This window comes from Fragaria vesca, linkage group LG3, assembly GCF_000184155.1.
Source record: "Fragaria vesca subsp. vesca linkage group LG3, FraVesHawaii_1.0, whole genome shotgun sequence".
NCBI classification, from domain to species: domain Eukaryota; kingdom Viridiplantae; phylum Streptophyta; class Magnoliopsida; order Rosales; family Rosaceae; genus Fragaria; species Fragaria vesca.
Genome location: NC_020493.1, coordinates 10,025,178 through 10,051,600, shown reverse-complemented (window position 1 = coordinate 10,051,600; position 26,423 = coordinate 10,025,178). Strand labels below are relative to the sequence as shown.

At 39.1% G+C, this 26,423-nt stretch overlaps 4 protein-coding genes and 1 pseudogene across 5 annotated transcripts in view; 3 read left to right on the top strand and 2 right to left on the bottom strand.

Moving 5' to 3' along the window:
- Positions 1–26,423, bottom strand: part of LOC101292394 — a 1,325,780-nt pseudogene that overhangs the window by 841,667 nt on the left and 457,690 nt on the right. Inside the window, exons 79-95 of the transcript XR_184374.1 lie at positions 24,129–26,399; positions 22,327–23,737; positions 21,927–22,219; positions 21,468–21,519; positions 17,701–18,002; positions 17,466–17,609; positions 17,292–17,374; positions 16,268–16,722; positions 15,845–16,008; positions 15,034–15,044; positions 13,964–14,097; positions 12,837–13,142; positions 12,403–12,551; positions 8,358–8,613; positions 8,049–8,247; positions 7,709–7,937; positions 6,879–6,932 (exon numbers count right to left, since the gene is read on the bottom strand). The product of XR_184374.1 is annotated as an uncharacterized LOC101292394 (transcript). The remainder of the gene's footprint in view (positions 1–6,878; positions 6,933–7,708; positions 7,938–8,048; positions 8,248–8,357; positions 8,614–12,402; positions 12,552–12,836; positions 13,143–13,963; positions 14,098–15,033; positions 15,045–15,844; positions 16,009–16,267; positions 16,723–17,291; positions 17,375–17,465; positions 17,610–17,700; positions 18,003–21,467; positions 21,520–21,926; positions 22,220–22,326; positions 23,738–24,128; positions 26,400–26,423) is intronic.
- On the top strand, positions 28–4,065 carry LOC101312325. Its single transcript, XM_004294029.1, has 7 exons — positions 28–88; positions 327–388; positions 1,277–2,147; positions 2,637–3,034; positions 3,130–3,219; positions 3,354–3,521; positions 3,630–4,065. The coding sequence occupies exons 3-7, from the start codon at positions 1,295–1,297 to the stop codon at positions 3,774–3,776; spliced, it is 1,656 nt and encodes a 551-aa protein (XP_004294077.1). The 5' UTR covers positions 28–88; positions 327–388; positions 1,277–1,294; the 3' UTR covers positions 3,777–4,065.
- On the top strand, positions 7,097–8,814 carry LOC101298397 (legumin B-like). Its single transcript, XM_004294067.1, has one exon. It carries the CDS (start codon positions 7,130–7,132, stop codon positions 8,615–8,617), a length of 1,488 nt encoding a protein of 495 aa, XP_004294115.1. The 5' UTR covers positions 7,097–7,129; the 3' UTR covers positions 8,618–8,814.
- LOC101303975 (ras-related protein RABA1f-like) lies at positions 10,170–11,796 on the bottom strand. The gene is made up of 2 exons (XM_004294086.1): positions 11,384–11,796; positions 10,170–10,856 (listed from the first exon to the last, which is right to left on the bottom strand). Exons 1-2 carry the CDS (start codon positions 11,599–11,601, stop codon positions 10,424–10,426), a joined length of 651 nt encoding a protein of 216 aa, XP_004294134.1. The 5' UTR covers positions 11,602–11,796; the 3' UTR covers positions 10,170–10,423.
- Positions 18,212–19,898, top strand: LOC101309711. The gene is made up of 3 exons (XM_004294106.1): positions 18,212–18,970; positions 19,055–19,375; positions 19,464–19,898. The coding sequence occupies exons 1-2, from the start codon at positions 18,731–18,733 to the stop codon at positions 19,346–19,348; spliced, it is 534 nt and encodes a 177-aa protein (XP_004294154.1). The 5' UTR covers positions 18,212–18,730; the 3' UTR covers positions 19,349–19,375; positions 19,464–19,898.

Below are 26,423 nucleotides of genomic sequence, written 5' to 3'. Positions count from 1 at the left end.
CCACGTTCTTCTCTCTCTCTCTCTCTCTCTCTCTCTCTCTCTCACTTTCTGTCTAGGCGATCCTTCTGATCTTTTCTGCGTTTCATCGGTGAGTTTCTCTCTTCTTAATCGTCATAAAGTTTCAAGCTTTCTTCATCATCCATTCTTCTTTTGCTTAAAGTTTCAATCTTTTGTTGCCGTTTGAGTTTCTGGAAATTTGGTTTTTGTTTCCGATTACTGTTTTGATGATTGCCAATAAGCAAACCAAGGTGTATGAACAGACCCTTGTGGGTGTTTCTTGAAATTAAACCCTGTTGTTTGTTTTTTGTGTTTGGTGATTTTTGCAGGTTCTGTAGATTTTTGGTTAGAAAGATTACCCCTTTGCTGAAACTTGTTATGATATAATAAGGTACATGATTGCATGTTATATTTTTCTTATTGTTTGTTCAAATTGGAATTTTATTTGTAAATTAAATTTGGGTTTCTCATGGATTGCTTAAAAAGTCAAAGAAACCATAAAAATTGAGAATTTCAATGTGTTAAATTGTAATTGAATCGAGAGCATCACTGATATTGGGGAAGTTTTTATGTTTCTGAGATTGTTGAAGTTATCGTGTAGTATTGTATTGTATGGTCTTAATTTTCTGTTGTTTATCTCCATGATTAAGTTCCTTCAGGAGTCTTGCAATACACCTTTTCTTTTGTTCTGATACCCCATACCCCATATATAATTGGCAGCTCATTCAATCTCATATTAGTTCTTCGCATGTAGTGGCCATTGTTCCAACAGCCTGTTTGGGTATTAAATTGTGTAGTTCCCGCTCATGAGATATGGTACCGTGTACCATGATGGAATGGATATGTTAGGTATGGGGTAGTCATTTATGGGCAATGTGAGTTGAGCTTAGATTTGATTGGAGATTGTGTGCATGGCTAGTTTGAACAAAATCATGGGCAGGCTTCTTTGTATTGAATTGGTTCTGTTGGATTGGTATTGAACAAAATCACGAGATATTGGTATTGAATTGGTTCTGTTGAATTGCTTTAATATATGGAACCAAGTTCTTAAAGTCATTGAAAAGTTTGTAACTAAGTTGTTTTTTATTTTGTATCAAGTAAGCTCATCTTTTATTTGGTTTTGCTGGTGATTCATGGCTGTCATTACTTCTTTCTCTTCAAAAATAGAAAATATAATGGTCAGTTAATTACTTATAAAATTTATTTATATGAAATTTTGGCTACACTCCCCATCTTGCTCACTTGACTGAATTTAATACATGATTTTTCTTGAGAACAGTTATAATTATTGGCGTCAATGGGGCAAAGAAATATGCTATGCCCTAGTCAGATGATGGATTTGGAAATGTATCAACAAGGTGAAGCTTATCTCTGTCCGCCACCCTCCATCCACTTTGGCGGCTCAACTGGCGGCTCAACCAGTATCCAACAGCCTAATATTCACACTATGGTAACAGCTTCAGGGAGCAGTACTAGTTTTGATGCCCAACATTTACCGGAGCGTTATGAGAATGCCCCATTCTACGGAATGACCCAGTATAACGGTCAGCCTCATCATCTTGATTTGGGTGTTGCAACTCCAGCTAACTTTTATTATTCGTACATGACCCCTTCATCTAGCTCTGGAGTGTTACCTGTTCCTATGAATCATGGGGCCGCTGAGTCAGTGCCTTCTTCTAGCAATTATGGAGTCGTCGGAATTCCTGCAGATGAGTATGGAAGGAATAGTCGGATCATGGATGATCTCAGAGGTCCATGCAAGAGAAAGAATCCCGAATGCCTGCCTGGGAATTTCCAATATTTCAATGCCTCTGCAAGCCCTAGTACTTCTGTGCCACCTTTGAATATTAGGCATCCTGAAGGGGTAGCTGTAATGGATGCTGTAAACTTCGCCTTACCTCCTCAGTTCATTGGAACTGGCAATCCACCAATTATGGAAGCTGGTCCCCAGATGAGCATGAGGAACCGTTCAGCTACAACTGGGTTGGAAACTGTACCAACACATGATCACAACCATATGAGTCAAGGAAACTATGTGGGCCAGCGCTTTCAGCCAGCTGGAACACTGTGGTTGGACCAACACTTAAGTAGTAATAGTGGAGATGGAGGCGCTTCAGCCTGGAATCAAGTTCCTATTCCTTTTATGCATGGTAGGTGTCTGTCTTTTATTTTCTTCCGTTTATAATTGGATTTCTGTTTGTTTGCTGTACATCATATTTTGTCCGAAAGGTCATGCTTTTGTTACTTTTGGCTGGTGCTGCTACTCATTAAAACCAGAAAATTATCAATTTTCAAAACCCTATTTACATGAAAAAGTTTCCTTGGAGGTAAATAGGCACCCCAAATGAAGTTCATGTACAAAGTTACCTGGCACTTTGGGCTTATGAAGGGACCATGTGGCACAACGATTGATCATTCGTGGTTGTTTTGTAAGAGTAAAATAACTTCACTTTAGAGATATCCCACGAACCAAACAGCCGTGAGAAATTTGAAAACAACCACAATTTTGTGCCTGTACTTTTTTGGGATGCTGTTTCTTGGCATAGTACATGGGGAAGGAAAGCCACAAATATGCTTTAGATTAGTATTGAATGTATTGTACTATGGTATAATTGGATCTTTTTGTCACTTTCTTACAGGTGGCAATGTCGGCGGAGGTTCCATGGACAGTGTTAACATGGGTATGCAAAGATATCATGATTCATCTAGCAGCAGAAGTTCGTCTATCCTCCGACATCCTCCTCCGCTCAACCACCGTCATCAGAATCATCACGTAGCTACACCACCCATGCAAGGATTGAGTGGCCACAACCTGAATCTTCCTCATGTAACCACAGAACCTTCATATAGACTACCCTCAAGTTCTTCACGCGGCTCCACCAGGAATCCATCTCAGAATGGTATGGAGATCGGTCGTAGGCAACCAGGACCTATTCCACAAACCGGCTTTAGGATATACAGGCCTCACCAAGGAGTAATTTCCGAGACAGCTCTAAGACACCACAACCTTGCGCATTGGAGAGTTCTTGGGGTTGATGTAATTTCTCTTCCGTTTTATGCATACACACACGTTTGCTTATTATAATGACATTTCCTTTTATGTTTGCTGACTGTTTTGGTGTGTTTATTTAGGAGGGTGTCATACTAGACGTTCCAGAATTTGGCAACTTTGGTGACCAGCACAGAGATATGCGGTTGGACATAGAGGACATGTCGTATGAGGTAAATTCAGTAACTTAGATAACTAAATCAAATAACATGATCAGAGGTGTTTAGTTGTATCATTTATATTTAAGTGGTTTGCCTCTGTTATCTCCAGAAAATTTTAATTTTGGTATCCTCACTTACATCTGCAGGAGCTTCTTGCATTGGGGGAACAAATTGGCCATGTAAACACTGGATTGTCGGAGAACAGCATTAGCAAACAATTAAAGACAAGGAGTTATTTATCATCTCGTACAGTAATAAATCTGGAAGAAGCTGGATGTCCAGAGAAGGAAGTTGATTTTTGCATAATATGCCAGGTAACTTGCAACTCATTTCTTTCCTATTCGGTCTTTGGCCATTCTGTGCCATTTTAGGAAGTATGTTTTCTTGCTATAGTAATCCTTATGGCATTTTGGATTTCACAGGATTATTACAAGAACCAGGAAAAGATAGGGACTCTTCATTGTGGACATGAGTATCATGCAGATTGCTTAAAGAAGTGGTTGCTTGTGAAAAATGTCTGCCCCATCTGCAAATCCGAAGCACTGATCACAGGGAAGAAGGATGTATAGTTGAGTGGTGGACAAATCGATGATGATCAAAGGGATTCCCCTTTTGTTCTTTTGACCATTTTGCTTATTTTGTATATGATTTCGGATACAGAATATAGTGCCCAGCTCAATCATTTGTTGGCTTTTCTAAACATTGGTCCTGTATCTATGAAACTTGTACAGACTTCTTTTTGTTCATATTTTATTTTATTCTCTCATGATGCTGTAATAACTTACGGTAATTATGTTCATTTGTGACAATTCTTTGGTGACCATATTCAGAATGAAAATTCGATGTCATTTGTTTATTACGTTATCTTCTATTGCATGACTTGGACCTACTGAAGAGATCATGCTTATCTGTTCTCCACCCAGAAGCAAATCACTTGCTTTGGTGATTCCGTAGTCTACATGATCAACGCTTATCAGCTTTGTGCTGTTTTCAACGGTGGAGGGCAAAAGATAAGCTTGGTGTAGGGTGCCTCGGAGGCACCTCCCTGTAGTTTTTTTTGTTACAGTGGAGGGCAAAAGGCTGCAGCGAACTTCCATGAATAGTTCTCCTAGTTTGAGGAGATTCATCAGAAAAGCGGATATATAAGCAAAACTACTTTGATTTTCATATGACAAATGACATTACGGTTTTGCTTTGTTTTTTTGTTTTTTTGTTTTTTTTTTTTTGAGATATTGGACGAAAGCTAAATAAAGCTGGCCAAATGTATATAATAGGGCAAGCAGGTAGAACCGATCTTCTTATAACATGTTGAGATTGCCGAATGTTCAGTGTTTCGAACATGTAAACTGTAATGGTTAAGTGATGTGTTTTACTTTTAGGATTTAGGATAATTAAGTTTCTATTAAGAAATTGTATATTGTTTTTGGTCATTTTGGGTAAGCTGCTAGTATACTTTGCAAAAGAAAACGTACTGATGAATTAAATAACTAATATAATTAAATAAGTAATGTGTTCATATAGTTCCATACAAGACAGAAACTTTTGCATATAATTGAAGCTGACAATATATGCATTGTGTTATTTTGTTACAATGAATTAAAAAGGTAATGTGTTCATAGTCTAGACGTATATATGATCTTGCTCTAAATATTAACCATCATGATAGAATATGGGAGGATTCACAGAATTAATTATAAGAACTAGGAGAAGATACATAGGAACTCTACATTATAGTCAAGAAGTGGCTGCTTGTGGACTTGTGGTCTGCCCTATCTGCAAATCCGAAGCACTGATCAGAGGGAAGAAGGATATGTCTAGAATAGAAAAGGAGGACAAATCAATAATGATAAATGGTAGTTTTCCTTCTTCTACTGACCATTTTGCTTTTGGTATATTTATATTCGTATATATGTACTCATTTACAGAATTATTTGTTCGCTTTTATAAACACCGGCCCTGTAATTTTATTTAGTTGTGAGTTGTGAGGTTTTTGACGTTCATGTTCAAAATGAAATTTCGATGTCAATGACTCATCACACTATCTGATTAATTCCCTAGTAGTTTCATGTTGCACTACGGAAGAGATCCATCTGATCTTGCTTGTCGATCCTAATTCTCTAGCTGTTGCTTGGTGGCTGATTTTGATAAGTGATAACTAAGACAGCAAAAAGAAAAACAAATACACAGGATGACAATAAGCTCTCCTCGTTTTCCTTAACAGAAACACACAAGTATATATACCACTTGCAAGCTGCAACAAAAGCTAAGAACTTATAAGAGAGCAAAGTACGTTTGTCAAGTTTTTGTGTTGGTTTTTGTAACCAGAAAGGGCTAACCTTCTATTTGGAGTAACTCAGTTATGGAGTTGAGATTCTAAATGAGATTTAGGTTAGCACCGCTATCACCTCACACAAAAGGTTTGTGGCTTCAGGCAGAAGAGGTTGCAGCAGATTTTCATGCAGAAGATAATGGGAAAATTGGTGACATAAATGGGTATAAGTAGGGCTTTATTTGATTTTCATAGGGCAAAGATGCATACCTCCGTAGCCAAATGTTGCTTGATAGTGGTAATAATCATTTCACATGGTTTTATTTAGCTCTCTGACATTGGTTGTTGTTGGATGACTTGGATGTTGGAGGAAAACAAAACATAGCTTGCCAAACATGCTAGTGAGAGCTAGCAAACTATTCCTAATTTGGAGCAAGCAAAAATTTTAACAAATTAACGTGTAAAGATTTTAAAGCCGTTTTGATTATAATTTTGATTGTTACGGTCTACCTATCGTATTGAAAAGCACAACACGATATATACGTAAAATTAGTTCTAAATAATGATGCAGTAGCCATTTATGTTGCTATAGATATATATATACAACAATTATCATGGTCTAATAGCCTTAGCTTAAGCTTTATTTAAGACGATTAAGAATTTTCATAGTCTAAAGTCTAAACTCATTAGCTTCGCTTAATTTAAGATGTGATAGGTTATAATGTAGTGTATAATTTAAGTTTTTTTCTTTCTTTATTCAATAAAATTCTGACATGCTTCCCCTAAACAAAATAAAACTATATAATGAAGTGTGATGCTCTTTTCTTGTTGATGTGAAATGTTGATTTTTTTTTTTTGAATGGTAGATAGAAATGTTGATGTTAATACCTCTTAATTGTGTAATTCACTAAAATTCATCCATAAATAAAATCTCAAAAGAAAAATCTTCCGTCTTACATGAGATATTTAAACACAATTGCTACATCATTATCAGTAACTCAGTGATTTGAAGCAACTGATGCAACTACTAGACACCAGCTGCCAGCCTCTGCCATTTCAAATAGGTTTGGACATTGGCACACCCGCTTAAAAACCTTAAGTGCATCCCTGGACATTCAGTGTCCACTACAATGTGGATCACTCAAACAAATTTTTGAAATATAAAAAATCCATTTCATATGAGAAGCAAGCCACCGAATATCCTTGATCATATGTGATGAGCGAGTTTACATTATCCTCCAACTATATATAAGTACTCCTCTAGCTATGGTATATAGTTTCCACGCACTAGGCTAGGGGGACTAAGGTGAGAAGCGGGCAGCTGGAAACGAAGACAAAGACGGTAACCGATAACGTGTCAAGCAACGGTTTCAGTAATCCGGCCACCAACTCAGGTGACCACCTTGTTGCCACCTAGTTCTGGGCACTTTGTATCTCCTCTGAAACCAATAGCCACCTGCACAGGTATAAAAATGAGGTGTATGTATTTGAAACACTAATAGCATGCAAAGAGAAGAATGGCATGAGATGCCTTACACATCGTTTGTACTTTTCTCCTCCTTGCTCTCCTCCTCTCCCCTATAAATACTAACGGCCTCTACTCGTCGCTTCACCTCAACCCAAAGCTAGCTATATCTAACACTGATCATTACAATGGCCAAGCATTTAGCTCTCTCATTTTCTCTTTGCTTGCTCGTTCTCTTTCAAGGCTGTTTAGCCATTCGTCAACAATGCCAGTCCAGCCAGCAAAATGTGTGCATGCTGAACCAGATCCAAGCTCGCGAGCCTGACAACCGTATTGAGACCGAAGCGGGTCGGATCGAGTCATGGGACTACAACCAGGATGACTTCCAGTGCGCCGGTGTTGCTGTTCAAAGATTCACCATCGAGCGTAATGGCCTTCACTTGCCTTCTTACACCAACACTCCAAGGCTTGTTTACGTTGTGCAAGGTAGAGGTCATCTAGGGTTGGTCTTCCCTGGCTGCCCGGAGACCTTTGAGGAGTCTGAGCAATCTATTGAAGAACAACAGCAGCAACAAGGCCACCGCCAGCGACACGGACGGCGACAAGGAAAGTTCGGAGAGCAAGAGCAACAAGAGTTTGAGCAGCTAGACCGACACCAGAGGGTGCGAGTCATCAAGCAAGGTGATGTCATCGCAGTCCCCGCCGGAGTCACAACATGGACCCACAATGACGGTGATCAATCTCTCGTCTATGTTACTCTCTTAGACATCAGCAACAACCACAACCAGCTTGACCAAAACCCAAGGCGATTCTATCTTGCTGGTAACCCACAAGATGAGTTCAACTTCAACCAACAACAAGGCCAGAGCCAACAGAGACGACCAGGACAACAAGGAAGGAGCATGAAGCACCAACAGCAGGGAAACAACAACAACAACATCTTCTCCGGCTTCGAGGCTCGGCTCCTCGCCGATGCTCTCAACATCGACCAGCAGACTGTCCAGCAGCTCCAGGGACAGAGCGACAACAGGCCACAAATCATTAGGGTTGAGGGACGTTTCGACTTTGTCGAGCCACCAGAGTCAAAGAGCGAGGAAAGACAGTTACAAGGCCATAATGGCTTTGAGGAGGTATTCTGCCACATGAAGATCAAGCAGAACATCGGCAACCCTTCCATGGCTGACGTCTTCAGCCCGCAAGCCGGTCGCATCAGCACCCTCAACAGCTTCAGCCTGCCTATTCTCAGGTTCCTTCGCCTCAGTGCCGAGAGAGGCTTCCTTTACAACAATGCTATCCACAGCCCCCACTGGAACTTGAATGCACATGAGATTATCTATGTTATTAGAGGTAGCGCCAGGGTTCAGGTGGTGAACGACAGCGGCGAGACCATTTTAGACGACCAGGTCCGTCAGGGACAGCTCTTCATCGTGCCACAAAACCACGCCGTGTTGCAGAAGGCCATGAGCGACGGATACGAGTACATTGCCTTCAAGACCGATGACAATGCCATGGTTAACACTCTGGCTGGCAGGACCTCCGTCCTGCGGGCACTACCCGACGTGGTCCTCGCCAACGCGTACCAGATGGACCGTGAGCAGGCAAGGAACGTCAAGTACAACAGGCAGGAGACTCTTGCTTTGAGCTCATCAAGGTCCTCCCAATCCCAGAGGTACTGATGGGAGCAAATGAGGATGTACACAAATGTGCAGCGGCAATGTAGTGTTAATGCATGTGTTACTTGCTAGCTAAGAGGTAGAGAATCAATAAAAGCAGCCTTTTATGGGTCTAGCTTGTGTACTACGAGAGATCTAATGCGCGCACCATGTAATCATACTCTTTTGATCTAATAAAATCTCTTTCTTTTTCTCTCTCCAAAAACAAAACCTAGGGAAATAAGCTGTGTTGCATATGAAACTGACAAATTTCAATTGAAAATAAGAGCGAAAAAAAATTTCATCGTCACATCTAAGAGAGTACGAGACTGTGAAATTGCATTGGCATATGATGCATATCCGTAAGAGCAGACGAATTTCCGTCGTCAAAAGTCTGTCCATGAACACTAAATACTGTACTGGTCACCCTTTTTTCAGCGGAAACATCATCGTTGCTTCGAACACCTTTGGTTTGTCCCCCCTTGGGCACAACATGGTCTATTTTGGGTTAGTATTTCAGTGGCTGCATTCGAGCATTCATGATTCATCGACTCGAGTGCAGAAGTCTCCAGAATGAAGCTGTCTTATCGATCTCTTAGGATTCAGGAAAGGCTTTAACAATAGAGAAACTGCAAGCATGCGATGCAGGTCTGCCTTGTTAAACCACATATAAACAGTCTGGAGTGAAGGAGTTAAAATTTGTGAATAAGATTTGTGTTGACATAGCATAGGTTCACAAAAAGAGGTTGTGTGGCTACTTTCATGAGGCTGCGGGAAGTTGTATGAAAAGTTGAGTAGAGAGTGCTTATGTGACTATTTGACAAAAGAAAAGAAAAAGAGGGTTATGTGACTAGGGTGCAAGGATTCGTAAATAAAATCAGATTTTCTAACTGCTGTTTCGCTGCAATGGATTGTTTTTAAATCAGATTTTCTAACTGCTGTTTCGTTGCAATGGATTGTTTTTAGGATGTTGGAGGAAACCTAAACAAAGTTAGCAAAACATAACTTGGTTAAATTAGATAACAATTTGTCGAGTATAACTCGCCATGAGCTTAAAAGTACACCAAAAGATAGCGTTGGGATTGCTCATGGCAGGCCAAATCTTTAGATCTACATAAGCCAGCAGAGATCAATATAATTAGCCTTTGAATTGCTGATATAGTTAATTGACTAAATTTATATTTTCAATACAAAAAGTATGTTGAAAATATAAACTCGTAATATTCTTTTTCCGAAACATACATTGTATAATTTCAGCATTAATAATTTTCATTATTCTTTGCGAGAAATATTCACCAAATCCACAGTGGTGTTCACATGGTCACATAATGACCAAAGAAATCATGATCAATCACCGTTGAATGTAAATCCAAGAATGAAAAATAAAACAATTTAACTTTAAAATAATATTTTCCATCATTAAATTTATAGCCAACAATGATCGACATTTTCCTATATGGAATTATGGGCTTATAGCCACAACAACAAAGCTAACATCCCTTTCCAAAAGAGAAAAGCAAACCATCGACCATGAACGGCAACAAAGAACAAAGAAAAAGATAAATAGAGATTAATTAGAGAGCACAAATAATCAAAGAAATTGATATAAGATGAAAGCTGTGAGATTTCTTTAGACTCCAAAACTATAAGCCAACCCCAGGAAAACTCAAGCACTAGAAAACATGATCATTACATTAAAAGTTCACTAGAAAATCCATGAGTTGTGAGGTAGAAACCCTCAAACTACAGGGGCAGCAAAATTAAAGGACAGCACATTGATCTTGAACTATCACCCTTTTCGTTTTGGTCATGTTCCCATCACCCTTCTGATTACGCAGAACAACACCCAGCTTTCTTAATGGCTGAAACATCATCCTTGCCTCCAACATTTATGGTTTGTCCTTTAGGCACGGCTGCAGGATCATCTCCAACCTCGAGTGCTTTCCGGCTAACAACTTGATATATTTGGGTCAAGACCTCACTGAATGCATTTTCAACATTCATAGACTCAAGTGCTGACGTCTCCATAAAGAAGGTGTTTTCTCTCTCAGCAAAGGCTTTAGCATCCTCAACAGAAACCGCACGCAGGTGACGCAGGTCAGCCTTGTTGCCCACAAGCATTATCACTATATTGGAATCTGTGTGATCTCGTAGCTCCTTTAACCATCTCTCAACATTCTCAAATGTAACATGTCGGGTGACATCATACACAAGTAAAGCACCAACAGCTCCTCGATAGTATGCACTTGTAATCGCTCGGTACCTTTGACAAAAAAGTAGAACTCAAGACTCAAACTCAAAATCCAACAACTCACCATTCACAATTAAAAACAACATAAACAAATTCATATATACATAACCATAATATCTCAACTACTGCTAGTTTCAACCATCACCGTTCTATATACATAATTAAGACCTAGCTAGTATACATAACATCCAGTTAAAATAACTAAAATCCCTCGAAAACTAATCATCTCCTAAACGCTGCTAATCTGCTAAACTAAAACGTTCTAAATTATAGGGTAATAACAAGCTAGTGTACATTGCGGAACAAATTCCAAACATGAACAAGAACTCTTACGGTGATTGAGAGATTAAATATTTTTAAAATTTAGACACAGAAACTATATAGGTAATGTTTTCATATTCTTATATATGAAATGAGGCTCAGACTTGGTCATAGATCTCGATTCGATTCATTTCAGCCAAAACTGTCCAGACCTATCAACCTGAATCCGAATCCAATCAAACCAACAAGAAAGAGACGAATGAGATTGAGAGGCAAACCTTTCTTGGCCGGCGGTGTCCCAAATCTGGGCCTTTACGATCTTATCGTCGACGTGGATGCTCCGGGTGGCAAACTCGACGCCGATGGTGGACTTAGACTCGAGGCTGAACTCGTTGCGCGTGAACCTGGACAAGAGGTTGGATTTGCCGACGCCGGAGTCGCCGATCAAGACGACCTTGAAGAGGTAGTCGTAGTCGTCGTCCGACCGGTAGGCCATGTCTCCGCTGATCCAAATCCGACGGTCGGGGTCACCGGTGTGGTCGGATCGAATTCGGTGGGCCTCGGATTTATGAATCGGAAGAGCTCGGGGTCGGAGACATGGACGAGAGGAGGACAGCGATTTTTATGGGAGAGAGAAAGGGCGCTCTTCAATCTTGTGATTGCGATAAATATGAAATGATTTTTATGAGATGCGTCTGTGTGGGTTGGGCCCTACCGTAAATACTTTTCTTTAGGCCCTAATTCTTGTGTATCAGTGGCATTGTGCCGAGCACCTCCAAAAGATCAGTTTCTACTGCCTCTAGTTGCATTTTGGAAGGGCTTCAGTACCAATTGTTGAGGCCGTAACTTTACGAGACTGCTTAATCAAAGTAAAAGAGAAGGGTTTTACCAACATTGAATTAAGTTAAAAGCGATTCCAATCAAGCTCGTGATCAGTGCAATGAACAACTGTTATGAACCATTTTAGAAATCGATCAAACTAGTGCAAGACATTAAAAACTTAATTTTTAGTTTTGATTATATCACTTTTAGGCATATGTTTCGAGAAGCTAGATTTATTATCTAGATTTTGTAACAAAAAAAAAGAGAAAGAAAAAGAAAAAAACTGATTACTCTAACTCTAATAGTTACAAGAACTCGATACAAACCTATTGCCTCTGTTACAAAATTGCCTATCTATATTTGTATAACTCAAACCTATTGCCTCTGTCGGAAAAATTGCCTTTCAACACTATAATCAAGCTTTGTTTCCAAAAAATCAGTTAGTTCCGTGTTGAAAGTTTGAATATATTCTAACAGAATTTCGAATGTGCATCTGCAAAAAGATGAGCAAGTCCCACTCGTTTTCTTTCTCTAAGCAGCACCTAGCATCCACAACGTAATGGAACTCAGAATCATACATATGCACTGCGCTTGCTGCTTTGTAAGTTAGGAGCTCCAAATCACCTGTTAAAATATATATAAAGAAAATACATCATTTCAGCTATTCTGTAAGAAAATACAGATGAATGCAAATGAAGGAAAAAAAAAAAAACTTTCAGTCATTCCAATTTGAAGATAAGTTGGTCGTCATTTTATTCTCTTTTGTCTTTTTCCTCTCAAAGACATAATGTTGTAGAAAATGCTTGCTAAATTTTTTAAATTGAGATGATTTTGCATGCCTGGTTAGACAGAGATGAGCCTTCATAGTATAGAAACTATGATAACTTTGGGATAAACTGTGATACATACCTGCTGCAATCTCTGATGCAAGTAATTCATGGCTGAAGTGACGTGTAGACCACCATCTGCAACGCAATTTCCAATTCTTTCTGGATTGTCCCTTTAAAAATATTTCTGGGGTCTTATTGAAAGAAACAGAGTACCGTGGTTTCGGTTCATCTTCATCTCCATTCAGACACACCGACAATCTGTCCTCTTCAGACTGAGAAAGCTTCAGGAAACACATGGCATACTCTCTCCATATGTTGTATTCAGCAGTGGTGGCATCCAAATGCAAAGCTATCATTTCAAGTAGGGACTCATAACTATAATCATCTGCAGAACGTGACACGAGACATTTTTTCATAGCAGGAAGATATGATGAATTTCAGATTGAAAAAAATGCAGTTGTACTTCTTGTTACATAGAAAGATATAACTTATAATTGCTTTGCATCTATTATAAAACCTATGGTAATTGAGAGAACAATCATGGTTACACCTTTTACAAGAAGTTTGCCAGTTTCAAATTTTAGTCAATCACAGATTAATTATTAGTTACGACATGGAGTCAAGTTATCCCCAGTGACCAAAATATTAGGCAACTCCGTGAGACATTTACTACCTGGCAAACTTTGAAAGGAGTGGAAAGCTCATAGTTCAAGTACATCATAATTTATTTATTTTTTTGAAAAGAAACCGCTTTTTATTGAGACAAAAAGCAGAAAATTAGTTCAAGTACATCATAAAAATAAGACTGATAAAATCAAAAACTTAGTTTGGCAACCAGAAAAAAAAGCTCTTCCCTCACTTATAGGAACTTGGATTCATTTCCCAGAATGTGCAAGTAAAAGCTGACACAGCAAACAAGTTAAGTTTTGATGGGTTCCTACTTCACTTCCTAGAATTTGGGTGTCCAATGGAGTTTAAACTTAAACCAGACAAAGATTAGCCATTTGCTACAGAAACATTACATTAATGTGAAAGTATCTTGGTTCCATGTCCTCAAAGTAATTTTAAAGATAATTAGTAACCATATGAACAGACTAGTCTAAAAGTATGTAATAATGATCTTCTACCTGATTGGGAACTTGGAACAAATATGGGCTTGTTCTTTCTCCTAGAATATGTATAAAAAAAATGAAAAAGAACATGTACCATTTTGATGCAACAGAATAAGCTTTCCCAATGAATCACAACATGTAGGATCCTTCTTTAAGAAGTCCTCCAGACAAGTGGAAAGCACAGGCTTGTTATTACAATCAAATTGCTGCAGAAGGCTAGCCCTCAATCTGTCCAACATGTAGATGTTAGAGCATTATTACCCTTCATAAATCAAAAGCAACATGAGCATGAGTGAAAAAAATTAATAGATGAGATGTACACATTTAAAGCAACAAAGTGTAGGAAACATGAGGTTTAAGGTAGTATCTGCTCTATTTAATGAGAACAGTATAGGTATTTCATGGGGTATTTTGGTGTTTCATGGATGAGAAAAAAGAGGAATCAGCAGTCTCACTAAATGGAAATTCCATCAAAACAATAATATCAGTCAAGATCCATGCCAAACTTCAATTATTCCTAGTTTCCAATTAATTCTCCGCAACATTCTTATTTTGATTTCATTTTAATGAAAACCAGCTTCCATTACATTTCAATGTCCATTTAACAAACAATCTCCACCCAACTTATGCATGTTGACATATATATCAACAACATTGATCATACTACAAAAACCATATTTCACATGAAAAACTATCAAAATTTTGAACAGTGGAAAATCCAGAGTTAAGGCTCAAGCTTAGTTTCAAGACAAGGAAATTCATCAATAAGAAAAAAATGGAAATTCAGTGTATTGTATAAGCCAACTTTTATGACTGAAGTATCATCTTAATTCTGCTCTTGGTCATGATAATAGTGATAAGGAACCGGATTGCCAGCTATTATAATAAGAGTAGAGATTCGTGTCCCAGCTGGTTTAAATAAAGCATGCATTTACATAAGAAACTTTTTTGCATTGAATGTAAAGGTTTGTTTTCAATTAAGATGTTCCTCCACTGAAATGGTACCAGGATACACTTCCAACATATTCTATTTTCAAGTTTCCTGTTTTATAGTCTATTTCTACAATAACTGTCTCCTTGTAAGGAGACTATTTTCCAACTGAGAAGTGCATCATATTTTAACTCCCACTTTACTGCATTCAATACAATCAGGTATCAAACTACCTCAGACCATCCTGAAAGTAACAATAGCAGTCAAATTCTCAGCTAACAAGTTATATACATATACATATAATCATATATATAGTGTTCACCTTTTATCCCTTTTTTCTTGAACAAGCTACCAAAATCCAATTCCCCTTATTGTGTTTTGATGTTTAAAACTAACTCTGAGAAGCAAAGATAGATACAAAGTTGGCAGAGAAAGTAGTACCGAGTAGGCAGTGGTGCGTTTGATAAACTACAACAATATTCAATCTCATCTAGGGCCTCTTTAACTTGACCTCCAATCAGCAACAGCTGCCACAGCAAGAAGAACAAAAGAAAAAGAATTAAATTCAGTTTACCCCATTGTGGTTTAGAGGTGAATTCATGTTAGTCCATAAACTTTCAATTTCATCAGATTACCCCTCGAGCTCTTGTTTTTTTGGTAATTTAGCTTCTCAACCCCCAAAACGTCATCACACGTCATCAAATTTCAACGTCCCAATTGGATGGAGCATGAGTGATAGGAGACGACAGACAGAAAAATACGTACAATAAGCTTAAAGTTTGGAACTATATCAGTTGATACAACAGTGAATACACAATTCTTTTCCAGCATCCAGTGAATACTTTATACTCCTTATTTTAGACCTATTTTACAGGGGAAGTCAATGTTCTTGATAAAAATATCAGACTAATGGTTGCAAGTACATTAACCTAAAATTCTAACAAGAGGACCATAAAGGTTGCATGTACATTTTCACAACAATCAAATAAAGAGCATGACGCAAGTACTAAAATAATGTTACTTTTTATTAAAACAAATGCTCACCTGTATCAAAGGATACAAGGCTACCAATACCAGGGGGGAGGAGTGAAGAGCATGTCGTAAGTACTTCACTGCATCCTTGTAATAGTCATTAAAAATATTCTTATCTTCATCATTATCAAGAGACTCTGGCAATCGTATGGGCAGTAACAGTGACTCCAATCCCACTGGCATTATGAATCATAGATCCAGTATAAATATAAGTCCATGAACTAGTAACAAATAGAACAAAGATATATGAAGCTAACAAATTCCTCGGAATAACCACACTACACACAAACAAAGCCCCAGGCAAACACAAGCACACAAAAACTAGATTACTGAAGTTGTCCCGATGCACGTGAACGAGTAGCGGGTCCAGCCATGTTTTTGCTTAATTGAACAAAAATATAACTTCTGTGAGAATAAAGGAAATTTAGTACTCACCAAGTTCAGAAAAAATGGAAGCATACTGCATTTGACCACCATGATCAGAGAAAGCAGCTTCATCTTCTGAGTTTTGAGCAGAGTCCGCATAGAAATTTTGGGTCTCAAATATCACTGGAGAAATTTCTACTTTCATGTCATCAACCTCCACAGAGATCTCTCTATGTAAGCCACTGTCAGCATCATGAGCAACAATAGGTAGTACATTCTCTACTGTATCATTCATGACAGAGGTGTCTGAGTCACAATGAATGGCCCTACCAGCCTCGTTAGTGTTAACAGAGCCATGCCCCACTGAGCCTGCAACTAGTTCATTTGATTCCCTACTATAAAACTGGTCAGACTCCCTCCATTGCATCTCTTTTGGGAGCTTGGAATACCACAACTGTAGGAATGTCAATCCAACGATCATATTTCGAAGAGGGTCATCTCGGAAACCCTTTAATTGCATGAGACTGAAAAATCAAAATGAAAAGCATTCATTCAGAATTTCAGAACATGTATATCATATGGTATTGCCTTTAGAGATACCATTTGCAGCATAAGTAAAAGTAGGTACCATGACAAACTCCTTTTGCTTACACCAATCACTCAAATATTGATTTATAAAAGACGAGACGAACAAAAATCAAAATTAAAAACAAGATGATCATTCTACTGTATATATCAAGAGCATGCAAACTATATGAAAAACAAACTAAACAGAATATGGCATACCAGGAAAAACAAGTTAAAAACCAGATTAGATATATACATAATGTTCTTACAACTTGGTCTATAGTACACTATAAACCTCACTCTCAAACAAATCGATTTGCGACAGTACTTTAATTGGCTTGCATAACAAAAAAGAATCAGCTTTTAAGTTCAGAACAACACACCAAGCTACTCTTATCATTAATGAAACAGCAACAAAACAGATATTTAAAATGTTCCGGCTCAAATTAGATTTCTATATTATGAAAGCAGGGTATTCTATTGTACGGTATTTGCAACTTAGTCAACCCAAAAATAACAACCTTACCTGAAAGCACCAGCTTCAGCCTCCTTAAGATTCTGTTGAGCAAGCGAGAGGGTAATGCGCTCAAGTTCAACAGCATGTCTGTACTGCACAGAAGCAAAAAAAGCTTCATGGCTGAACAAATACCAAAACAATATGGCATGTACATAAGCAAAACACAATGCAAATACTCCATACCTCATCTAACTTCGCCTTTGACTTATCATTCTTCTTCTCCCAAACTTCAAACACATTCTTAATCCACATCTCCTTCGAATAACTACCAGGCAAAAGCTCATCCAGGTCCTCCTCAGACAAACGCTCCACCATTTCCATCATAACCTAACCCCCAATTCCAACCATCAAATTGTCAATTTCACCCCTAACTATTCAATTCAAATCCAAACCAAGGCTAAAGTGCTAAACTCATTACCCAATACATGAAGCGGTTGTTCGCCGGCGACGTCTCGCCGGCTCGGCCGCCGAGCAACACGCTGAGGACGCCGGCGGCGTCGACCCAGCTGTGGTGTCTGACGAGCTTCCGGAGGAGGTTTTCGAGCTTGGCGCGGTGCAAGGTCCTCGGTCTGGTGGCGCCGATGCCGAGAAGAGTGGAGGGCTTGCTTAGTGATAAAACGATGCGGTTTAGGAGCCGCGACGATGCTGCTGCCTGAGCCCCGTCGCCGGTGAACTTCCGTTTGCGGCTTTCGAGAATAACCGGAATGTCGTGGTGCGATTCTGGTATAGGAGAATCGGCCATGGCAGCTAGGCCGCCAGGTTTTGGGTTTTGGGATTTCAAACAATATATATACCGGGTAAAAAACTAAACGCGGTGTTATTAAGTGAGGTAAGAATTTAATTACCACAGTAAATAAATAACACCCGAAGGAAGGAGTCAAAAGGGGCTGTATATAAAGATAGAGCCCTAAACGAGTGAGTCTGATGAGCGAAACGGCAGCGTTTATTTCTAATCGCAGAAGCGGATGAGGTATGGCTTGTTTTTCCTCTACGCTTGGTATTATGGTGAAAGATTTCTGGGCCATGTTTGATTCCTTATCTTGGAAGCCAGCCAAATTTACCACCACCCACCTGAAACCTCAATTTGTGAGAGACACATCATCCCTAGATCCCAGAGTGACTAATCTTGAGTATGCCCAGATGGTGTTCTGGGTTGTGCGTTTCAATCAAACCTTTATTCAAGTTTCGAAATTGAAGCATCATTCAGCAGTCATCTCTTTGTTTAAACAAATTATTTTTTGTTGTTGTCTCGGTATTGAGTTCGTTTGATACTGTGAAATTATGAAAACAATTTCGGGACAGGCAATGTGTAAGGAAGTGGAGGGTAATATCAGTTCCGCATCACACGGGGAGAAACTGAAAACGAACAGCACAGAAGTGGATCCTGTTTCAGATTATATTGAAAAAAAATAGAGGCGTTGACGCAAAGAGTAGAGTCAATTGTACCCATGGTGAAAAAATATGTCGCAAATATTCACATCGTGAATGCAGAAGTTGTGCAAAGGGTAATGAAGGAAGCCATGAAGGGTTTCAAGGCAGATTTGCAGGGATCGTTTGACAGGGCAAGCCATTGCCATGTGAAGGGAATGACGGATATAACCGAAGTTAGATCAAACATCGTCTACTTTTATGGGCCCAATGATGACAAACTCAAGCGTAAATTTGGTCAGATGAGAGGTGACAATGAGGTAATGTTTAGTAGCCAAGAGTATACAAGCAGTGTGTAGTGATAAATATAATTGTGTTCTCAAAAGGGTTCTTACTTTATGCAGGGAGACAACAATTTACCGGATGATTCTATTTATGAAACACCATCCGACTGCTCGTATAGTTCGGCCGCACCGGAAAAGCAGAGTGGAAGGGGGACAACAACCATGAATCATGAAGTTGCTCCTCCCTCTTGTGTCTGTGCCTTGTACAAGAAATTTGGAGAGGAGGATAATGGTCACATGGATGCCTCTACGGCTCAGAAAATCCGGTTTGCACACTCGTCCTGCACCCTTCTCACATTTGACACGTGGTGTAACAGACAGTCAGACATTGTATATAAAGTACACATTTGTTGATAGGCCACCTACCAAGTCTGATTCTAAGTAAGAATGCAACCTTCTATTTTAACCAGCAATCACATAATTGTACTATTACTAATGTTTGCCGTTTGGACTTTGGACATATTCATAGTGAAGTGGTCTGTATGTGTGATGGGATGTTTGCTACAAGGACTGACCTTCAAAGCTTTGGACCTAGAGGATTACTATGTGGCGTGGTAAGTTAGTACAGAATTGAAACAGAAAACTATGGCATGCTGCAGCTGTTTTTCACACCAGTTTACTGCATTTGATACACACAATATGCTATCATGATTTATATTTTTGCACCTCATATTAGACAATTGACAGGTGATAGACACTCAAATGAACTTGATGAAAAGTTCATCTCTTATTCCTTTGTTTAAACAAATTATTTTTTCGGGAATCAATCCCAGTGTTCTAGGAACTTTGCATCAAAGCCTAGAGTGCCCCGGTAGCAAAGTTTATCTCTTATTCCTTTGGCATTTGAAGGGCAGAATTTCCTTTTGCACCAACATAGTTGACATCTATGTTTGTCCTCAGAAGCAGCTGAATAACATCTTCATCTCCTTTTTATCCATATATCATTGAAATGTGGTCAGATATCATAATTTCATCCTAGGACTACGTGCTTTGTTAAGTTTCCTGCTTGAGATGATGATTCAAAAGAGATATTGAGCCTGCTATTATCATGTTGGATGGTTACTGTTTGCGAGGAGAAATTAAGGAGGCAAAAAAGTCTTTGATGTAATGGTTTGCAAGGGCTCCGTGGTCGATGCTCGTAGTTATAAATGGGTATTGTAAGTTGATGACACCAGCAATTTCAACTTGTTTACTACAGCTCCACAATGTTCATCTACTTGTTAGCTCTGAATTGTAACAACAGGAAGTCCCATTTGTATATCGACTTTGTATTTGTATTTGATTTCTTTTTACTTGTTATGTAATCTGAAGTAAATGAAAAGATTTCTTTTACATGAGTAAAGAACCTGTTATGTTTCTTAATTTTTGAGATCTTATTCTACAAATGATGTGATGATTGTTTCATATCTTCTTCATCAGTAAGATTTACTCTGACTAATTTTATTCAACAAAGTTTCTTAAACTGCCACTTTTAATTAATTATGTTTTTGCTTATTTATGGTAAAATTAGAGCTTTTCTCTCATAGGGACTAGGTTGCTGGTTGTTTATGTTTGAGAAAGCAAACTTTTGACAAAAATCCTGACCTGATTGATTTTTCTTGCTGTGGTATTTCAAGTAAAGCTCTAACTTTTACCCATTCTCATTCTTTGTTAGTGTAATTGAACTGTGTCGATTGAGTCTCTGTCTTTTAATTTCTCTTTGCATTAGTGTTGGTAGTTAATAAAAGTATTTACTCTGATTGGATAGGAAGAAACACTCATTCATGATTTATAGTATGCATATTATTTATTTCTTTGTTTGTCTCTCACTAGTCATTACTACCGGCTATTCTCTTAAAGCAGGGGAATTCATGCTGTTTTTGTTTTCAAGTCTTTACAAAGGCGGCACCTGAAAAGTGATGCAAAAGAGAGAACAAACGACAACTTTACGCTCCAACTAAAGTACCTGGAAGTGGAACTTGATGTATAAAGACTGTTATACAATGGCCAGAAGCCTTCTTCTAATTCTTTTGTTACTGTATATTTTGATGGTTCAGTTATACTCGAAAGTAATCAGGAACTGAGAGCCTGCATCTCTGGCTATTCTTTGCAGATCCCCTTTCTCTTCTGCAAACGTTTCAATGTTTTAGGAATGAAGAGTGCCTTGAGGTTGCTTCATGTCTTGGGTTCTGTCGTTTGTTGAGATGTTCTTCCCCTTTTCCTCTTCAGCTGTTGCTTGTAGCTTTCTTGTTCTTAGTTGCGTTTGTTATCTTCTTTTTTTTTTTTTTTTTTTTTTTTCATTATAAGATCTTCCTTTAGTAATCTGCCTGTTGGATTTCGTTGTTAGTTGTTACAACTTACAACATACTAGTGTGATTCTTGTCTGATGAAACAGTAGGTGCCACTAATTAGTTTTTGTTTTAACTCAACATTTTGGGCCAAACCAGATATGTTGCTAAACTTTGTTCGAAATGGCAAGTTTTGTAACCCTTACCTGTTACATTGAGCAGGTTTACCTCTGTTGAGGGCTTATTCTGAAGGAGCAGCTGAAGCATAATTTGAAACTTTCAACTGAAAGCTATGCCAGACGAGGAAAACTAAACCTCTTGATTTCTTGCTTTTGGTATTCCAAGTCTATCCCTAAAGAATTCAATGTATCGGCTGACATACCTTATGTTAGGTACATAATGATATCATATGTTGTGACTCTAAACCTTCAACTTAAGTGGCATAGACCACCACCTCTTAGTAGAATTCAAACAGAACTTTGGAATTTTAACATTTCAAAACTAAGAATCATAATCGGTAGACATAAAACAGAACACCACGCCCATCACAACATGGTAACTAGTTTTGAAAAAATCGTAGAAGTTGCAGCAATCTGTGAGGAATATGTGCCATAAACTTTGGTAGAAGACTCGGTCTTACCTCTAAGTCTCTAACGTAATGATACCGAAGGAGCAGAATAGGTTGCCACCGGCATACTTGATGGCAGAATGGGCAATGGGACTTCGAAATTCAGCACTTGAATTGCTTGTTGTAAAGAAGGCCTGGTTATGTAATCTGGGTGAACACACCACAACCCAACTATTAGTAACCACTCTACTTGCTTCTGGTCATAATCACCGCAGAGTTTTGGGTCAGCTGCTTCAGTGACCTTCCCTTGTCCATAAAGCTTCCAAACCCATTCGACAATATTGACTTGATTTCCATCCAACTTGGGATCGATGGCTTTCCTCCCACATGCTATCTCCAAAGCAAACCACTCCAAAACTATAGACATCTGTTTTCTTACTAGCTTTTCCAGTGGTAAGACATTCAGGAGCCATGTATCCCAATGTTCCTGCCAAAACGGTCGTTTGTGATTGTTTTCCATGATCCACAAGCTAACCCGAAATCCCCAAGTTTTGCATTGAAAGCTGAATCCAACATAATATTGCTAGATTTGATATCTCTATGCAGCACACATTGTTCCCATCCTTCGTGTAGATAGAGCAACCCGAAGGCCAAGCCTTGAGCTATTCTGTACCTTGTCTCCCAAGTTAACAAGCTTTTTTCTTTGAACAAATGTGAATCTAAGCTGCAGTTGGGCATGAACTCGTATACAAGTAGCATTTCTTCCTTCTTATGGCACCAACCTAGGAGTTGCACCAGATTCCGATGCCTAAGTCGACTGATGATCCTTACTTCTGTTGCATACTCCTTGATCCCTTGTGAAGATCCTCTTGATATCCTCTTAACAGCAACGAAGGAGTTCAAATCTCTAATGAATCCCTTATAAACCCCACCAAATCCTCCTTCTCCCAGCTTTTCTTCCTCCGGAAAGTTACCAGTTGCGCGAACTAATTCGCCATAAGTGAACTTCCTCGGGCCAGTTCCCTGTTCAAATTCTTGGTCTATAGCATCACGAAACCTAGAATCATCATCACTTTCCATTTCTTCTTTCTTCTTCCAAAAGATAAAGCAAACAAAAGCCAATCTACCTACTAGAATAATACTTGCACCAACCCCCAAACCAACCACCAGTCCCTTGCTGCCATTGCCGGAGTTCAATTTTGAAACAGTTGCGGTGTTTTCCCTTGCACTCTCATCATCAACCAGAGGAGTTGAACTAAAGCTCCGTGAGATGATCTTATGTAAAGCAGGTTTGTTTAAACCTGTTGAAGCTGAGAACCCCACAATGACCCAATCGGGTAAGTACTGTCTCAGATCAACTTTGTAAGAAAGATAGTCCATCTGTTGCGTGCCCTCCAAGAAAGTAGTGAATTCCACGCTGAGATTTTTGGTGCTCGAATCATAACTAATAGTAACATTATTGTTGTGTCCATCATCAATACTACCATTCCAGAGCTTGGTAGTCAAGGACTTGACCGTGTTGACGTCGATGCCAACATGATCTCCCTTAGGGCCTTCGATATCTTCATCCATGCCGCGTAAAGCTTCCTGTGTTTGGTAGATATTAAACTCTACCGCCACAAATGGGAACTGATGATCGGAGGGGAGGCCGAGACCGGCACCATATCCGAGTGTGCTATTAGGTCCATTACAGGAACCGTTTGGCGCTATGAAGAACGTGAGTCCCCAACCGGTGTACCATTGGGATGGTTGTTCGTAGTCGGAGCCATATGTTGAAAAGCTGAAACTTGTGGTGAAATCGGAGAGTTTTCCGGTGGAATTTTGCCGGAGGAGGAATGGTTGGTTATGTGGAAAAACCAAACACAAACTTGCAGAAGCTTTTCTGATATTTCTTCTTGGTATATGAGACTTTACAGATCAGCACTACATATAGGAGACTGAGATGAAAACAGATCTCCTTTTTCTTTACAGACTCTTACACCCAAACCCTCTCTTGAAGCAGACAACAAAGACATAAGAATAAGCTATAAAGAGAAGTTATACAAGTAAAGTACAAAGTAAAAGATAAAGTGTACAGTAATAGGAACAACTGGAAATCCTAAGAATAATAGCCAGAACCCCAGCCATACTTCCAGAGTACAAATCATGCTTCAACTTCTAATACTCCCCCTCAAGCTGGATCAAGAGGATTAATTGAGCCAAGCTTGCCCAAGAGTCGATGAAATTGAGCAGCGGAAATAGATTTGGTAAAGATGTCAGCCAATTGATCTTGACTGTGAGTGTAATGTGTATCAATAACCTTGGACTGAACTTGAGCTCGTATATAATGACAATCGACCTCTATATGCTTAGTTCTCTCATGAAAGACAGGATTAGAGGCAATGTGCATTGCAGCTTGATTATCATAATAAAGGGACATTGGTTGACTGCTAGGGGATCCCAAGTCAGACAGCAATCCCTTCAGCCAAATAAGCTCACAAGCAGTGGAAGCCATAGCTCGATATTTAGCTTCGGCACTAGAACGGGCAACAACAGTTTGTTTCTTGCTTCTCCAACTGACCAAGTTACCACCTACAAAGGTACAAAAACCTGTAGTGGACTTACGATCAAGAGAATTTCCTGCCCAATCAGCATCTGTGTAGCCTAAGATATCAGTATGACCATTGTTTTTCAACAAAATACCTCTACCAGCAGAACCTTTAAGATAACGAAGAATTCTCTTAACAATGCGAAGATGAGCTTGAGTAGGAGCTTGCATAAATTGACTAATAATACTCACAGCAAAAGTAATGTCTGGCCGAGTGATTGTAAGGTAAATTAACTTACCAACCAGCCTTTGATAAGAGGTCACATCAGAGAGAAAAGGACTTAAAGTATCAAACTGAAGCTTGCTGTCCAGAGGAGTGCTGGCAGGCTTGCTATCCCACTTATTGTCAAGGGGAGTGCTAGTAGGCTTGCTGTCCCACAACTCTGACTCTTTCAGCAAATCAAGAACATACTTCCTTTGATTTAGAAACAATCCTTTATGAGAAGTAGCCATTTCTATACCAAGGAAGTACTTAAGACGCCCCAAATCCTTAATAGCAAACTTGCAACGAAGAGAGTGCTTGAGAACATTAATCTCTTCTAGATTATCACCTGTCACAATTAAATCATCAACATAAATAAGCACCACAAGCTTACTTGTTGAACCAATTCGAACAAATAATGAGGAATCTGCATTGCTGCTATGAAAACCAACTTCTTCAAGCACAGAACTAAGCTTGGCATACCAAGCTCGAGGAGATTGTTTCAAGCCGTAAATGGCTTTGTGAAGTTTGCATACCATATTAGGATTAGAAGATTGAGGGTGACCAGGAGGCAATTTCATATAAACCTCCTCTTCAAGATCACCATGTAGAAAAGCATTCTTCACATCCATTTGAAAAAGAGGCCAACCATGATTCATAGCAACCGAAAGAAGAACCCTAACAATACTCATTTTTGCAACAGGAGCAAAGGTTTCTTTGTAATCAACTCCATAGGTTTGAGTGAAACCCCTAGCTACCAATCGAGCCTTATGTCTTTCTACAGTGCCATCTAAGTGAAACTTGGTCTTATACACCCATCTACTGCCTACTGCTTTCTTCCCTTGAGGAATCTTAACCACACTCCATGTTTTATTCTCATTAAGGGCTTGAATTTCATCTGCCATAGCCTGTTTCCACACTTCATATTGATTTGCTTCATCAAAGCTTTGAGGTTCATGAGTAGCATCAAGGGTGCTGAGAAAAGCAGAATGAGCAGAAGAGAACCTTTTATAAGAGATGAAGGCAGTCATTGGATACCTCGCAGCATATGTCACGTAATCTTGGAGCTTTGATGGAGGACCTCGTACTCGCGTAGGATTTCTACGAGGTACAGTTGGAGGTGGAGAAAGAGGCTCAACAACAGGTTGCACAGGTAATTCAGATTGGTCAACATCTGGATTTGGAAGCACTGCTAGAACTTCTGAAACCGAAGCAGTAGGATAGGAATGCTGACTGGAATCCCCAACAACAGGATGACTGAAACTCGAAGCTGGAACTGAAGCAGTATGATGGAAAGACTGTCTACTATCCTCATTGACAGGAAGATTGGGAGTTGGAAACAGATCAAATAAAGACTCCCCCTGACTGAAACCATCTGATTTCCCAGCAAAGAAAGAAGTATTCTCATCGAATCTAACATCCCTGGAGACAATGATCTTTTTAGAAGAGGGGCTGTAGCATTTGTAACCCTTTTGAGTGGATGAATATCCTAAAAACACACACTTTTCAGCCCGAGGATCAAGTTTCCCTCTTTGTTTAGCTTGTATGTGAACAAAACAAACACAACCAAATACTCTCAGGTGAGAGATATCAATCTTCCTTCCTTTCAACACTTCAAGAGGGGACTTACCACCAAGTACTCTACTAGGCAGACGATTGATGAGATAAGTAGCAGTGAGCACACTTTGAGACCAGAAACTCTTAGGTACATTCATTTGGAATATGAGAGCTCTTGTTTTCTCAAGCAGATCTCGATTCTTCCTTTCAGCAATTCCATTTTGCTGAGGAGTACCAACACAACTAGT

Excerpts from the sequence above, each read along its gene's own strand:
- LOC101312325 (XM_004294029.1), top strand. The coding sequence starts at position 1,295 with ATGGGGCAAAGAAATATGCTATGCCCTAGTCAGATGATGGATTTGGAA. Across the intron at positions 3,035-3,129 it reads GGAGAGTTCTTGGGGTTGAT|GAGGGTGTCATACTAGACGT; the intron begins GTAATTTCTCTT and ends GTGTTTATTTAG. Across the intron at positions 3,220-3,353 it reads TAGAGGACATGTCGTATGAG|GAGCTTCTTGCATTGGGGGA; the intron begins GTAAATTCAGTA and ends TTACATCTGCAG.
- LOC101298397 (XM_004294067.1), top strand. The coding sequence starts at position 7,130 with ATGGCCAAGCATTTAGCTCTCTCATTTTCTCTTTGCTTGCTCGTTCTC.
- LOC101303975 (XM_004294086.1), bottom strand. The coding sequence starts at position 11,601 with ATGGCCTACCGGTCGGACGACGACTACGACTACCTCTTCAAGGTCGTC. Across the intron at positions 10,857-11,383 it reads GACACCGCCGGCCAAGAAAG|GTACCGAGCGATTACAAGTG; the intron begins GTTTGCCTCTCA and ends TTTTTGTCAAAG.
- LOC101309711 (XM_004294106.1), top strand. The coding sequence starts at position 18,731 with ATGGTGAAAAAATATGTCGCAAATATTCACATCGTGAATGCAGAAGTT. Across the intron at positions 18,971-19,054 it reads AGATGAGAGGTGACAATGAG|GGAGACAACAATTTACCGGA; the intron begins GTAATGTTTAGT and ends TACTTTATGCAG.